This window comes from Pholcus phalangioides, unplaced genomic scaffold (assembly GCF_987345545.1).
Source record: "Pholcus phalangioides strain wild (caught in Gottingen) unplaced genomic scaffold, Ppha-v1.0 ptg000022l_1, whole genome shotgun sequence".
NCBI classification, from domain to species: domain Eukaryota; kingdom Metazoa; phylum Arthropoda; class Arachnida; order Araneae; family Pholcidae; genus Pholcus; species Pholcus phalangioides.
The window spans coordinates 3,644,460-3,659,645 of record NW_028301615.1 but is presented as its reverse complement, the minus strand read 5'-3'; the positions used below and the strand labels follow the sequence as shown (position 1 = coordinate 3,659,645).

The following is a 15,186-nucleotide window of genomic DNA, read 5'->3' as shown; positions in this document are numbered from 1 at the left end:
ACCCCAAGCCAAAAGTAATTTCGAAATTTTTTTAAATAAAAATTTAAATTTTTAACTATTTTTGGGGCGCTTGGGGCACCGGAAGATATGAATGGATTTCAATAAAAAACATTATGCAAACTGATATGTCCAAGACAACTTTTCCACCCCAAGCCAAAAGTAGTTTCTAAAAAAATTTTTTTTCTTATGCTTTTCGAGATTCACCCTCATATACAGATCTGAAATGCATTCCTTGGGAACCACGGTAACCACCAAAGTAAACGTTCCGAAAGTGATTGTTGAGGCCCAGAAACCATTGTTGTCCGACAAAAACCCAAAATGGGTTTTTACCCATTTCGGGCATTTGCCCTGCTCTGACGAACTTTTAAAGTAGCCTATCGTTCAAGTCGGGTCCCATTTGGTATACATGCAAAATTTGGTGACGATCGATCTAAAATTGTAGATTTGTATGGAGAACACACACACACAGGTAGAAAATCAATTTTATAACATAGATTGATTTTCTGTCTGTATGTTCTCTATACAAATCTACAATTTTAGATCGATCGTAACCAAATTTTGCATATGTACCAAACGGGACCCGACTTGATCGATAGGCTACTTTAAAAGTTCGTCAGAGCAGGGCAAATGCCCGAAATTGGCAAAAAAAACTATAGGGCAACAATGATTCCTGGGCCTCAACAATCATTTTCGGAATGTTTACTTTGGTTACCGTGGTTTCCCTAGCAATGCGTTTAGCTATTTATTGTGGTAACCTTGACTGGAGCTAACGTAAAGGATTCTGGGACTGTTTTTCCCTGAGAACAATAGGCTCACTTTACTCTGCAAAGGGTCCTCTATTTCGAACATGCATATGCCTTTAGAATGGCTTGTCACTTTAATACTGCCAGTATTATGTACAATATTTTACGCCTTTATAATGGTTTGTCACTTTTTCAATCTTCCCACAAATTGAAGAAAACCTTGGCAGCACCGGTTATTACAGCTAGTGTTTTATATAAGGGTTAGAGTTTTATATAAGGTTACTAATATTAGAGCATAGTTTCTCAAATCGTTCCATCGCCCCCTTTTTCAATTATTTTCCTTCTCATCGCTCCCCAACTCAAGCCAACCCATAAGATCCTATAATAGACCCTAAGCTTCTACCGCCTCTCCTGGACCCTTTTGTCTCCTACGGGGGCGATACTGCCTACTTTGTGAACACTGAGTTAGAGCATTATAGTCACTGTGATCTAGGGCAGTGTTTCTTAACATTTTTTTGCCCGTGGTCCCCTTTGAACCATTTTTTTTTCTCGTGGCCCCCTGCCTTACCCCGAGTCTTCAACTCCCATCCAGAAGCAAAATCCTTTATACGTGTTGAAATAATTTTTTCATTGAATTCATACTGAACAAAAATTTTGCAAAGAAAATTGGCATCCAGACCACTGGCATAGAATTTATTGATCTCCCCGCTAGTCCGAGTTCTACCAGAACCGTCTCAACGCCCCCCCCCCCGCAAAGTAATGCTATGTTAGTCCCGCACTTAGCTGGAAATGAACAGCCTACACATTTCCTACTTATTTTCAAAATTTATTGTACCATACAAATATCATAGTGTCTCTACCTTACTTATGGACATGAGGGCCCCGGGCATGACCCCTCACAAGAGTGGGACAGTCAGAGCTGCAGCCCGAGGCCTGATATGGTCTTCATCATTTTTTGTTTTTCACACTATAATTCAATATAGAGAAGGGGGGTCTGTGAAAAATCTAGTCAGGGACCTGCGAAAAACTTCATCCTAGGGAACTTGTTGCAAAATGTAGGCGGTGAGACCCGGGTAGGCCCATGCCCTAAGACGGCCCTGGTTTTATGGGTGGTTTTGTTGGATTCTGTAAGTGTATAGTCACTAATATAAAAGCTTTATTTCTTCACACCTTAATGTTTCTTCTCAGCTCTCTGAAGCCCTACAAACCATGTCATGGCCCCATTTTCCATTTTCTTCCGTGGCCCCCTTCAGGTATCCCAGTACCACTGGGGGCCATATGGCCCCCGGTTGAGAACCATTGATCTAGGGAATCACATGGATTAACGATGTGTGGAGTCGATTGCCATAATAATACTAAAATAGGCTACAGACGAGTGTGAATTGCTCAGATATGGGACAGATGACAGTTCTATATTTTGAAGAAAATATAACTAAACCATAATGCATAACAAAAGCTTTGAATAAGTTGGATTTCAATGAAGCATTACACCATGTGTTAAAGTAAGTGCACCTAGACGTTTTGGGCCAACACAAATTTTTGGACTGCTTTACACATAGCATTCTTTGAGACAGAGGCGTACGCGGGTGTAGAAGGGCCCGTGTTCCCTCCCCCAATACGATCGAATATTACAATATTTGTTAATGTTTTTGTAAAAAAATTACAGTGTCGGAAGATGACAATTTGGGCATCCGAATGGACCCCGTAAATTTGTGAGCACTCTGGGCACGCACCTCGTTTTGCCATGCGAGAAACAGGCCCTGCTCCTAGGAAGATGGCCGGACACATTGTGATCTATACTGGAGCGGCAAAATTATTTTTTTGTTCAGAAGTGACGTCTAATCGTCAAGAAACAGCAAATACAAATACAAATACAAATACAACGCCACAACAGGCAAATTGCCCACCGAGGTGGCTGACTTAAGAACATCATGGATCCCCGAGCCCCTACCTACTACTGCTACACCCCCACCTGCACCCCCCCCACGGAACCCCCCAACGAATCGGTACATGCGGGAATGTGCGTGTACATGTAGTGCAACCTGACGTAAAGTTTGTTTCTGTGTAATGCTTGTTATGTGTAGTGCCGTCATCTGCCCCCAGTTTTTTACTAACTATGAGTGAAGTGTTATGGGTGAATGATTTACCGTTGTAGGACTGTTGCTCTCTGTGGCGAGACTTTTTAACGGGGAGATCGGCTCGCATTTGCGCCTTGAAGTTGGGAACCACAGAAAACCAACTTCAGCCGACCACCACTGTGGGGTTCGAACCCGGATCCTCGCATCACGAGTCCGGCACTATACCGGACTATACTGAGCAGGATAGGGAACAGCGATTTTCTACAGTGGATCAAGGAACCCAAGTGCATCCAATTAGAATAACCACTGACAGAGAGACAGTTAAATTTTACTTTTTTAGGACGAGCTTTTGGATCTCCAATTGAGAGAAGTCTGTTTTTTAGTTTGGCATATACTTCTATGGAATAGTAAACTCCTGATTTTGCCAAGAAATTCAGGTGAAGCCACTTCGACGAACAAATAAAGAATATTGATGTTCTTATCCCCCCCCCCCCCCCGGCTGTAGTATATATATGTACATATTCGGTTCTTCATTTCTCCCTCCACCCACGATTGCGTAATGCGAATGAAACAGCAAAGAAATTTTCCAAGTTCCTTACTCGGAATCTTACTCTGAAAAATACTTCTAATTTGGGCAGCTGAAAGAACACAAACAGTGAGTAAAGATGTCATTGCACAATCACACGACTAAGCACCTTCTAGTTTTCCATGCACTCGTTGTAAATACGTTTCACATTCATCTAGAGGAAAAGTCAGATTTCGCTTCATGAATAGTAACGGTGAGTCTAATCGTATTTTTGTGTGTGCGCGCTTAGATTTTTTCCTAAAGAGCAGAGCCGTAGTGTGCTTTTTCGGGGCCCCTGGGGCAGACTTTCCTTGTGGCCCTTCTTAAAAGGGTTATTATAATGCAAAATTAATTGTATGCAACTTTCGCCCATTACTGAATAGCCAGTTAATATTATTTATTTTTTTAACTAGTGATACAGCACAAAATGTCAGTCATGGAGAATTTCTGTTCATTTGCACACCGCGAGTTTGCTATTGAATTGCTTGACATACCATATGCCAAGAGTTCTCAAACTTTTGCCATTCGCAGCTCCCTTGCCTATTCATGGCTCAAGCTATAATACCCGGTGCTGCCCGTGTTTTCTGGGAGGATTGAAAAAGTGACAAACCATTATAAAGGCATAAACTATTGTACATAATACTCGCAGCGTTAAAGATGGGACAAACCATTGTAAAGGCATATACATGTCTGAAACGCATTGGTAGGGAACCAAGGTAATCAAAATAAACATTCCGAAAGCGATTGCTAAGGCCGAGAAACCATTGTTGCTCTACAGTTTCTCGCCTATTTTGGACATTTGCCCAGCTCTGACAAATGTTTAAAGTAGCCTATCGTTCAAGTCGGGTCCCGTTTGGTATATATGCAAAATTTGGTGACGATAGATCTAAAATTGTAGATTTGCATATAGAACATACACACGCACACACAGACATACAGAAAATCAATTTTATATACATACATACTTAGATAGATTCATAAAAGAACCACTTCAAAACACAAACAGGCACACCCATTAATATTTCCAGCTTGTCGCGACGTTCCTGACAAAGATTGGTGACATTCCTAGGAGCCGCGATGCACACTTCGAGAAACACTACCCGATATGCATATTGTGTACCATAAGCGATATTTTATTCGGAAGCACCGAACCAAAAGCTACTGTGATAAACCGGGAATATCTCACGGAAAACAAAAAGATAAGACCGGATTTTTTTTCTGAAATGAATTTCACAATTATGACATGTATAAAAACCTCCAGAAGAGATATAAGAAGTCCGGCAGTCCTCTTTTTTATACCTCCTGTCACAAGGAAAGGGTCCCGTCTTCAAAAAGTTTTGAAAAAATTACCACTGATTCGGCTCATATGTAAATATGGACAGAAACATAAAATAATCCGGCGGAACTATTATACATGCATCACTCAAAAAAAAAAAAAAAAAATGTAAATGTATTAATATATTCTGAGCGCCAATAGAGGTCAGAATAAATTTAAAAATCCCGCAACCCTACATTGGTGGGAACTTTGCTCCAATTGCGCCGCACTGCTCCAAAATTAACATCTTGCGCCATCTTGCTCAAATAGTGCATTTTCGTATTTTATTGCGCCAAATAGCCAAAAAAAAACCCCTGGAAGGGTTTCGCTGTATTTTATTTACGTGTGCCAGATTATTCTATTTTCCATGATTTTTCATGTATTTTAAGCGCAATAAAATTCATTAAATTTCATCTGAATTTTGACCACAGTGAAAAAGTGTATTTTCAGTGAATTTTACCACGTACGTTTGTTTATTTACGAGTTGATGGACATTAGGAGGGTCGTGTTCGTCACTTGCTGCTTCGTTCTACTGTTTGTGGTCGAAACGTCTTCTGCTAAAGAATTTTACGCGGCAGTTTCTGGTTTGGAAATTCTTATGAATACGACCAAACAAATAATCGACGGTGTGAACGAGTATTTGCGCTCCGAACAAGAAACACTCGTCAAAATAAAAAGGTGAGACATCAGACTGTTTTCTGGTTACTTTTTTTGCATAATTCCCATTACAAATTTCTATCGCATATAGTTTCCACACTACTAAGCTATCAAAATGAACAAAGTACACACGGTAAAAGATGAGAAATGAAAATTTCCAATAGATAATAAATAGTTATCTAAGGTTCCAAAACCTGAAGGGTCAAATTTGACTCATTTTTGTTTAAAATGATGTTCCGATTATTTATGCATAGCTTTGAAAGTAAAAACCACGCAATTTAATGTGATATACAGTGAAACCTCGATATAACCTGCGGACAAAAAAAAATCGTTGTAGAGGGATTTATCGTCATATCGTGTATCGTTGTAGTGAGGTCTCACTGTGTTGTTGAGAAGAAGAAAGTTCATGTTGATGTATGCCGAAGAGTCTCCACCTATGGATAATACAAATACAACGCCATAACAGGCAAAATGCCCAACGAGGTGGCTGAGAAAAAGATGCCCACAAAAATATGGATGCCATATATTTCAAAAATACAGCAACCCAATTAAATACACGTAATAAATATCATACAATGCCCATAAAGAATACTTATGGTATGTGATCCATAACTTGGATCCATAACAATACTTAAAGAATGATCCATAACTTGCAGTCCACGGCCTACCGAGATAGATTGTACAAATCTACTTAAAATCGTATTATAAATGAACCAGGCCCATCATTTCAGCATTTTTCAGAAATAGGGGAGGGGGCGGGTGCAAAGAACACATACTCAGCGTGTGTGTGTATATATATACACTGGTGTAAGAAATTAAGAGAATTGGCAGACCTGGTCGATTATCTCTAGAACTACTGTACCGATTTTAATGAAATTTGATACGTACATACATTGATACAATACAAAACAAATAACCCTTCAATAATTGTAATACACACGCATGATCGTGCGTAACACTCGTTGGAGTCGGAAGGTATGAAACAGTGGTTGCAGAATAAACAAAAAAATGGGTTAATAGGGGGTATGGTCCCTTCTTACAGATATACAGGTCTCGCAGCGTGATTTCATACTTGAAATAAGGCCGTTTATCATTTCCTGTGGCAATTGGTCCCACTCGTTCAGCAACGCTGTTTTCATTCAGTGGATGGTTTCCGGAGGGGGGTTGCGAGTTGCAATTGCCCTCCCCAGAGCGTCCCAGACATGCTCTATAGGGTTAAGGTCTGGAGATCTGGCTGGCCAATCCATCCGGCGAATATCCTCACTGTCTAGAAAATCGTCGAGCGGAAGAGCTCTATGTGGCCTCGCGTTATCGTCCATTAAAATGAACTCAGGGCCAACTGCACCCCTGAAAAGGCGAGCATAGGGCTCCAAGACCTCATCCTTATACCTCACACCAGTCACAGTGCCTCTTTCAAAGACATGGAGAGGTGTGCGGCCATCCAACATGATGCCTGCCCAGACCATTAAACCTCCTCCGCCATAATGGTTGATTTTGCGGACATTGGAGGGTAGGTAGCGGGTCCCTGGTTCTCTCCGTATGAACGTACGGCGAGAATCGGTGCTTAGGCTGAACCGGGACTCATCAGTGAAGAGAACGGTCGCCCATTGATCCATACTCCAATCTCTATGCACCATGATAAACGGATTCTCCTGTCCGTAGAAGTGAGCGGGACGCAAACAACAGGTCTTCTTGCAAACAACCCTCTCTCATGAAGTCTTTTGGAAACAGTCACCCTTGATACACGGATTCCTGTGGCTGCATATAAGTCACGAGAGAGCTGAGAAGCTGTAGCACTCCTGTTACGCCTCGCTATAATCGACAAATGGTGATCTTCTCTGGCCATCGTGGCTCTTGGACGACCTTGCCCAGGCTTTCTCTCGATGGATCCGGTATCCTGGAACTGTTTCCATAAGTTACACACGAAGCTGGGCATAAATTGAACTCTCTACAAATCTGGACATGAGATTGGCCTGCTTCTAGCCTCCCCACAATTTGCCACCTCATTCCATCATCTAAACGTTGGTGGCTACTCATTTTTTACTGTTACAATTTGAAATTAACCGATTGCACCGATAACATTGATTCGATAACACCAAGAAATTCGCCGAGGTGTGCTAGCGAACGAAATGCGTCTTAACTTACGCGCGCTTATAAAGCCTGTTTCTCTACTGGCTCCACCTACACACACGTGTACGCTTACGTATTTGACGTACAAGATTTGCATTTTTGTCTAGAAGCAGTGGTTTTACATTCAGTTCAGTTCTTTTCATGAAGTTCGATAAAATATGCAAATTCTCTTAATTTATTTCACCGGTGTATATAACCATTTCTAGTGTAATTTTTGAAGCTCCCTCTCCCCCTTCAAATGACTGGCCTGAAATGCACTGGTTTCATTAATTTTGAAAATCAAAAGCACCCATGGCAGGGGCGCGTAGCCAGAAATTTCGTTCGGGGGGGGGGGAAACCAAAGTGATTGAACAATAGATTTCGCCATCTTTTTCCTTTTTTCCTGTCATTTTCTCACATTTCTGGAAGGACCAGACACCCCCCCCCCCCCGCTACGCCCGTAGCTAAGATGTTCATGTTTTTGATTTTGAGTCACGACTAGAAAAAGCTAAAATGTCTCTGATGTCAATGTGTCCTTGATCTGATCATAGCATCAGAAGCCAAACCATTTGCCACCATTGGTTGTTGAACTTTAATTTCATTTCTCTTGATGAAATTCTTCACCTTAACGGTTATGGGTACAGTATATAATCTGACATTAACATCCCCTTGAATTTTCATTTTCTTCTCTGTCACCATAAGCCCCCCCCCCCCCATCCTCTGTTGTTATTTATTTTATTTATACAGGGTAAAAGAGGAATATGAAAGGTTTTACGACAGAGCTCTTGGTGAGAACCGGTCGTTCCTAGAAAATTCTTTCAACCAGTACCTGCTGATGAAGCGACTGACGGCTGATTGGAGAAACTTGCAGCATTTGATCCTCAATCGAACAGCCACTGGCCGTGGTGAGAATCATTTTACGGCTTTCGTTTTTAACAGTCAATCCGCTATTGACAGCGCAATAAATTTCTAATTGAGATCTTTAGGACAAAAGGGGGGTCCGTCCGTATAAAGAATTTATTTTATTTTAATAACCGTACAACACCTCGCAATATGAATGACGTATCTGAGGTGTACAAGCTATTTGGATACTGTTTCTAATTGGGAGCATGCCTCTAGGACAGGCATCTTCAACCCGTTGCTCGCGACCACTACGGTGCTACCTGAATCACCCAGAGCGCTCGATGCTCGTGTCATTTCGTGCTCACGAGCACTTGTGATCAACGTTACAATTAAACATCTTGTACAAATTGCATTCAAGGATTGAAATCGTACCGATTTCATGCATTCGTATATCAAATTTGGGGCCGTAAGGCATATTCTTTTGATGATGGACACAGGCCATGCTCTCGACTAGAAAAAGGTTGAAGACCTTTTCTCTAGGACCATCGGCTTGCGAGTTATTCCTGGATAAAGGGACTTTCCTATACACCCTGTATATTCGCGACAGCACTGCGTGTTGGTTTTGGGTTCATGCCGGCGTTTTCGGTGTTATTCGCTTTGGAACTTTGTGCTCTCTACGCATTTATAAATAAGACTTGAAAAAATGCCGTTGTAGAGAGGAATTTATCGTTGTATCGAATATTCTGATGTAGTGAGGTTTCAATTTATATAAATGGGAGAAATAATATGCGGATGGTAAAAAAAATAAATTCTGAGCGTCCTTCATACGCTCAGAATGACATAAAAAATGAGGACGTCTGGCAACCCTATAAATGACCAAAGCCTCCTAGATATAGGGTTACTATCTGCCCTTCTTTAGGAGTCCTCCTGTTTGGTGTCATTTCAAGCGTCTTTCTGTTTTCGAATCTTGTAACCCCTATCTAGGAGGTTTTGACATAGGGTTACCAGGTTCGAAAACTGAGAAAGGAGGACGCCTGCGCGTACCCTTAGTGACGTCTCTCATCCCAATTTCCACAATAGATGGCGCCCTTATTCGAACCAATATAAAAAGCGGCCAGAAAAATAATTTTTCCCAATAATAGTTTTTCAGAACTGCTACAAAAAAAAGCTGAAACAGAAAAAATTCTGGGAACTTTGATGATTATTGGTGAATGCGTGTGGGGGAAAAAACACTCATATCAATGTTTCAAAGTGGGGAAAAAATTTTCCCAGAAAAAAAGGAAAATAATTCCGGAAACCCGAAAAGGAGGACAAAAGGGAGAATTTTCCGAAACGTAGGAAGATGCTTGGAATGACATCAAAACGGAGGACATGTCCTCCTAAGAAAAGATGGTTGGTATTGTATCCAATAAATGTGGTAAATGTAATTTAGAAAGTAAAAGTATTTTTGTACTATTCTAGTAAGAATGGTTATGAAGGAGGAGGGAACCTAGGTTTTTTGTTTTCCAACTTTGATACAGATGGTAGGTTGGATTAGTCCACTAATAAGGTATTCGCGTCTGCTAGACCATACTTTAAGCACCAATTCTTCTCCATTTGGGATAGACGTGATGCAAAAATAATGTGATGAAAAATTTTTTGTAAAAATTGGTCATTGGAAGAAGAAAATTTTTTTGACGCCAAAAAAATTTTCGGTCACGAAACGGCGTCACTTGATCTCAGGTTATTTACGAATACTTCTCGCACTTTTTCTGTGTCCATTTTCAGAAATAGTTGAAGATTTAGTCTCGAGAAAAGACTTGGAGTGGCCCGATGATGAAGATCTCTTTGAAGTCGAAGAAGCTGTCATCAGACTTCAGGAAACATACGGACTCAACACCACCGACATCGCCAGAGGCATCGCACTCAATTCGAGATCTTCCTTCGCATTCAATGGTGATAGAATTAATAATGCATAATGAAGTTTAGTTACTTAATTGAGAACGCTTACTTGAGAACGCTTCCAAATTATACCAAGATACGACTATAATATTCTCGGAATAGACACGTTATTCATCAGCTGATACGTTGGCCGATAATCACATAGTAGTTCAAAATTGTTCGGAATTATCATTTCACTTGTATGAAGCCACTAGGGGTACTGCTATTTTTGTTCAGTTCTCATTAGCAGGGCCGGATTAAAACGTTTGAAGGCCCTAAAAGCACTTGAATGGATTTGGAACTTCCCCTCCTCCGGCCTCTTAAAGTATGTTTTACACGATACTGAATCTATAAATGGGGAAAAAAATTACATGAAATTTCATATTTTTCAGAAGTGATTAATCTAGAAGATTAAGGCAGAAGAATTATGATTTGAGTATTTTTAAGACGGATTGAAGACTCTCCACCCCCCCCCCTTTCCCTAATTGCAAAGTCTTTGATAATATCTCTTGATTTTTTTTTTTTTGGAACACCTTTAGAAGTTTTCGGAATTTTTCTTTCATATTTCTGCCAAAAAGACCGTCCTTAGATTTTTGGAGGTTTTTTTTTTCAAAATCTTTTAAAACATTTAAAGATATTTTCTCCCATCGACTGCTTGTTAGTATTTCCCAAAGTGGTTTTTCAAAAGCAACCACTGAATCTTAGCATGACTGATATGATTCACAGGTACAGTACCCACAACTTTTAACCGAACGATGGCGATATCTTGGATTCTATTTATTGTAAAAGAAAAAGAAAGGTACCATTCTTCTTCGTTTAAGATCTTCCATAAGTGTATTAAGTTCATTTTTTCTTAAGGGGGCATCTAGATGTTGAAACTAGATCCAACTTTTGAAAGTTCCATGGTAATCCCATTTTTTTCTTCCATATTTGGATTTAGTATCTCAAGAAATGCATAAATACCAAATTTCATCAATTTTGAACGAACGGTTAGTGAAATATAATTTCATTACTCATTTTGAATTTGGCTTTTTTTAAAGTATGAATTATTAAAACATATTTTAAAAATTTATGAATAGAAGCATACACTAATTTTTACTTCATTCGAATAAGCATAGTCGAACACCCAACAGAATCAATTTTCATTTTTAATCTGACCTTTATTTCGAGAGATATGAGTGATTATATGAAAATGACCACTTTTAGGGACCATATACAGTCAAACCTCGTTAATGAGTCACTCTTGGGAGAGCAAAAATATGACTTAATGAACGGAGTGACTCAAACGGAGTAAGCCATAGCTGTGCCAATTCCTACCTCAGGAAAATTGGGACTTCCAAAAAGTGACTCGCTAAGCGGAGTGACGTGTTAACCGGGTGACTCACTAACGAGGTTTGACTGTACTGGATATAAATTTGAAACTCATTGAAAAATTTGTCATAACAAATTATGCGAAAATGTTTAAATATGAAGCTCATAACTTTACTGAAATGGGTAATGTTTTAAGTATACGGTGATACGATAAATAAGTCGTCCAGCCAGTTTTTTTTTTCCAAACATTTTTTCTTCTTTTTAAAAATTCGAGTAAACAAATAAACAACGAAATTTTGAAATTTTTCACAATTTCAGAAATTCGTTTCATTCCTTAGACAATATTCATGAACTGAAATGGTAAACATATTAACGTGCAAAGAATTCAAAAATTAATACTACCATACAATTAGATTGATGTTAATATTTATGGAGATAATAATCAATAAATAACGGTTCTCCCAATAGCGTAAATCATCTTAGCGAGCGCCAAGTTTAGGGTAGTGGCTATTGGTGGAGTCGTCTCTGCTAAAACCACGGCATTTCGTTTCATCCGTATTTTTTTAGCATTAAAAATTGAGGAATTGCAAACTGAAACAAAATTATAATATAAAATAGTGCAATGTTCAACGGAAAATTCTTATATTTGTTTTTCTGAATTGATGAAATTGTCGTCACAAACAATTGCTTTGGGACACGTCGTTTGAAACAATTATGGTATAAATATTCGTTCAATCTCGGATATAAAGTCACTAAAATGAAGAGTAATAAAATAAAGTTTGTTTTTCACCTCGCGTAGCCAAGCACTCGCGTAGCATATGCAGTATTTATTGTTCGAAACTTGTTTGGTGTGTCTTTTTTCAACCTTGAGAAATTCAGTTACTCAATGTTGAGAGCGTCCCCAAACACATTTTTACTCATATCTCTCTCATTTTTATACTTACGGCGATGAAATTTAATTTTTAGGGTAAATGCAATGCGATAAATCAGATAAGATGGAAAAAAATAAGGGTTTACGTTGAAGATTTCGAAGTTTGAACAATAATAAATATGTAGATGAACCCTCATTAAGACAAAATATTCGGGTAGAAAATCACAAACCATAACTTTTGGTGAAAACTGCTTCATTCTACAACTTTTAGAACCCAAGATGACGCCATCGTTCGGTTAAAAGTTGTGGGTACAGTACCTTATGTTTTGTGAGTCCCAATCATTGGGTACCTGTTCTTTCTTATACATTTTCGAGTTTCAATCGGTTAGCATTTTTTTTTACTTTTACGGTGGGTTGAACCAAAACTAAAGCGTCTTTATACCTATAATATAGGAGTTATTGATCGAACCGCAAAAGGGTGGCTCTAGACCGTGTAGCTTATGCGGACGAGCAGAAAAATTTTTTTGTGTTAGTTGATGTTAATGACCAAACCAACATTCGAACCCAGACTTGCACAGTTAAAGGATAGCTCCCTAACCACTGGACTGTGTAAATTTTTGACGACGCATTTCACCTGCCGGGAACACAGCAGTGAATTTTCGGAGATATTTTACTGGTGAGGCTTATACGCCATAGGAGCCCGAAGCTGTCTCGCACGGGTAGTAACAATTAACGATAAGATAGCACCCCTGAAACCACGCAGTTTATCCGCTAATAACTTATAAAGATTTGCGCATTTTTAAGTTCACGTCCTTATTCTGTAGAACTTGGCTTACTCTTAATGCGTGGGGTCTTATCCGGACACTACCCGAAGACCTCGTGACAATTAGATCTGTTTCCAATTTGTGACAGTTAGTATGCAAATTGGTTGGCCGGTATTTTTAGCTGGTAGAGGGGGCCCCTCAGAAAAATCAGTTTGTCAAAGATGATGCTGTTAAAAAGGCTCCAAGCTAACTTTATAGAAATTGCACGAAATCTCATTCCGAAAACTCAGCATTATCGTGATCTCTAATTTGCCAAATTATTTATTTTTCGGCATTTGTGATATTCTTTTGATGAAGGTCTTCAACCATACAATCGATCCAAAATTCTAGGATTTTCTGCCGGATGTTTGATGTTGGAAAAAATTTGTGCATGAAAAAAAAAAGAAATTTAATAACTAGAGCCCGGAGTTTAGGTACCAAAAAGTTTCGAAAAATGCAATAAAAATGCCTAAAATGATATTTAAGGGTCCAAAAACGAGCTGAAAAATTGGTTGCACTTAATACGTCTTCTTTTTTGAATTATAGTTTATAATTACTGTATTATTATCCAAGTTAAATTGATTTCAAGCCCAAAATAAAATGTTAGCAGATCCTCAGGATCAGGCCAATTCCAGAGACCACCATTACCAGACGCGGAGCCAGCAGAGAAAATGATCTGTGGGCTCCTTCGAGTTGCGAATAATTCTCGTTTATTTGTTGTATTATTTGGAATAATCATTATCTATATAGTATATAAAATAACATGTTCTGACTGATTCATCATTGCCCAGCCGAAACCACTGAAGCTATAAATATCAAAAATTTGGTCAATAGTTTCATGACACAAAGACTCACTAGGAGGGTGAGACTCACTCAGAAGGGGTTTTTGAAATTCGACTCTCAAGGGGGTCAAATTGAGGTTCAAAGGTAACGTAGAGAAATCACGCCGAGCCGAAACCGCTGGAGAACATTCATGAAATTTGGTCAGAGATTTTGCATTAGGGGCCGTTCAAGTATTACGTCAGCAAATGTTTAGCCATTTTTGACCCCCCCCACCCAGGAAAAGTAAGCAAAACTCTGACCCTCCCTTGTTAGCAAAATTTCGTCAGCACTGCCCCGTATCTCATAACACATATTGGTGAGATCAGAAACGTACGCGGGAGGGGAGCATAGGGGGTTCGTGTGCTTTCCTTCCCCCCAGACGAAAAAAAACATTTATGTAAAAAAATTTAAAAAACTTAAAACTTCGAAAAAAAATACGTTTATACATGTTATTATAATATCAATTTCTGTTAATATATGTCAATGCTATCTGAAGGGTAAGAACTCGAAATCGCTCTTTAAGAAATTCATTGCGACCCACCCTTTAAGCCATATATAGTAAACCCTTGACCCGCGGACCAAATGTGGTCCTGAAGGTTATGTGATGTGGCTTGCCCCCCCCCCAAACTCAATTTTGCAAAAATGAACTAAGCGGCACATTTACAGATCGCTTAAATGACCCGTGGCACAATTCCAAAGCATTTAAGTGGCGTGGCACATTTTCAGATCACTGAAGTAGACCCGTGGCACATTCAAAGATAACTTAAGTAACCCGCGACACAGTTCCAGAACACTTAAACGATCCGTGGCACATTTAGAGATCCCTTGAGTGACATGTGGCACAATTTTAGAGCATTTAAGCGGCCCTCAGTGCGGTTCTACATCACGCAATTTACCCGCGGAACATTCCCAGATTACTTAAGTGACCCGTGGCATAATTACGGATCACTTGAGTGATGCGTTGCACAGTTACAGGGCACTTAAGCGGCCCGGACACATTTCCTGAGCACTTAAGCGACCCGGAAACATTTAGAGATCGATGAAGTGGCTCTGTAAGGGATTTATCGGGTTTAATTGACTTGAATGGGAGAAGGGCGGAAAAATTTGTACAGCCCACAGGCAACAAAACCATAAAAACTCCCCAGGACT

General features: G+C 39.5%; 1 protein-coding gene across 4 annotated transcripts in view; it reads left to right on the top strand.

Annotated features, from left to right (window-relative positions):
* Positions 1-3,512: 3,512 nt before the first annotated feature.
* Positions 3,513-15,186, top strand: part of LOC149069360 (prolyl 4-hydroxylase subunit alpha-1-like) — a 30,626-nt gene continuing 18,952 nt past the window's right edge. Inside the window, exons 1-4 of one of the 4 annotated variants that reach the window (XM_089249473.1) lie at positions 3,513-3,600; positions 5,186-5,379; positions 8,215-8,372; positions 10,078-10,245. In XM_089249473.1, coding sequence (XP_089105599.1) covers positions 5,189-5,379; positions 8,215-8,372; positions 10,078-10,245 — 517 coding nt within the window. In that variant the 5' untranslated portion in view covers positions 3,513-3,600; positions 5,186-5,188. Of the gene's footprint in view, positions 3,601-5,132; positions 5,380-8,214; positions 8,373-10,077; positions 10,246-15,186 lie in introns of all 4 variants that reach the window. The other 3 variants (XM_089249474.1, XM_089249472.1, XM_089249475.1) reach the window with 3 other exon arrangements.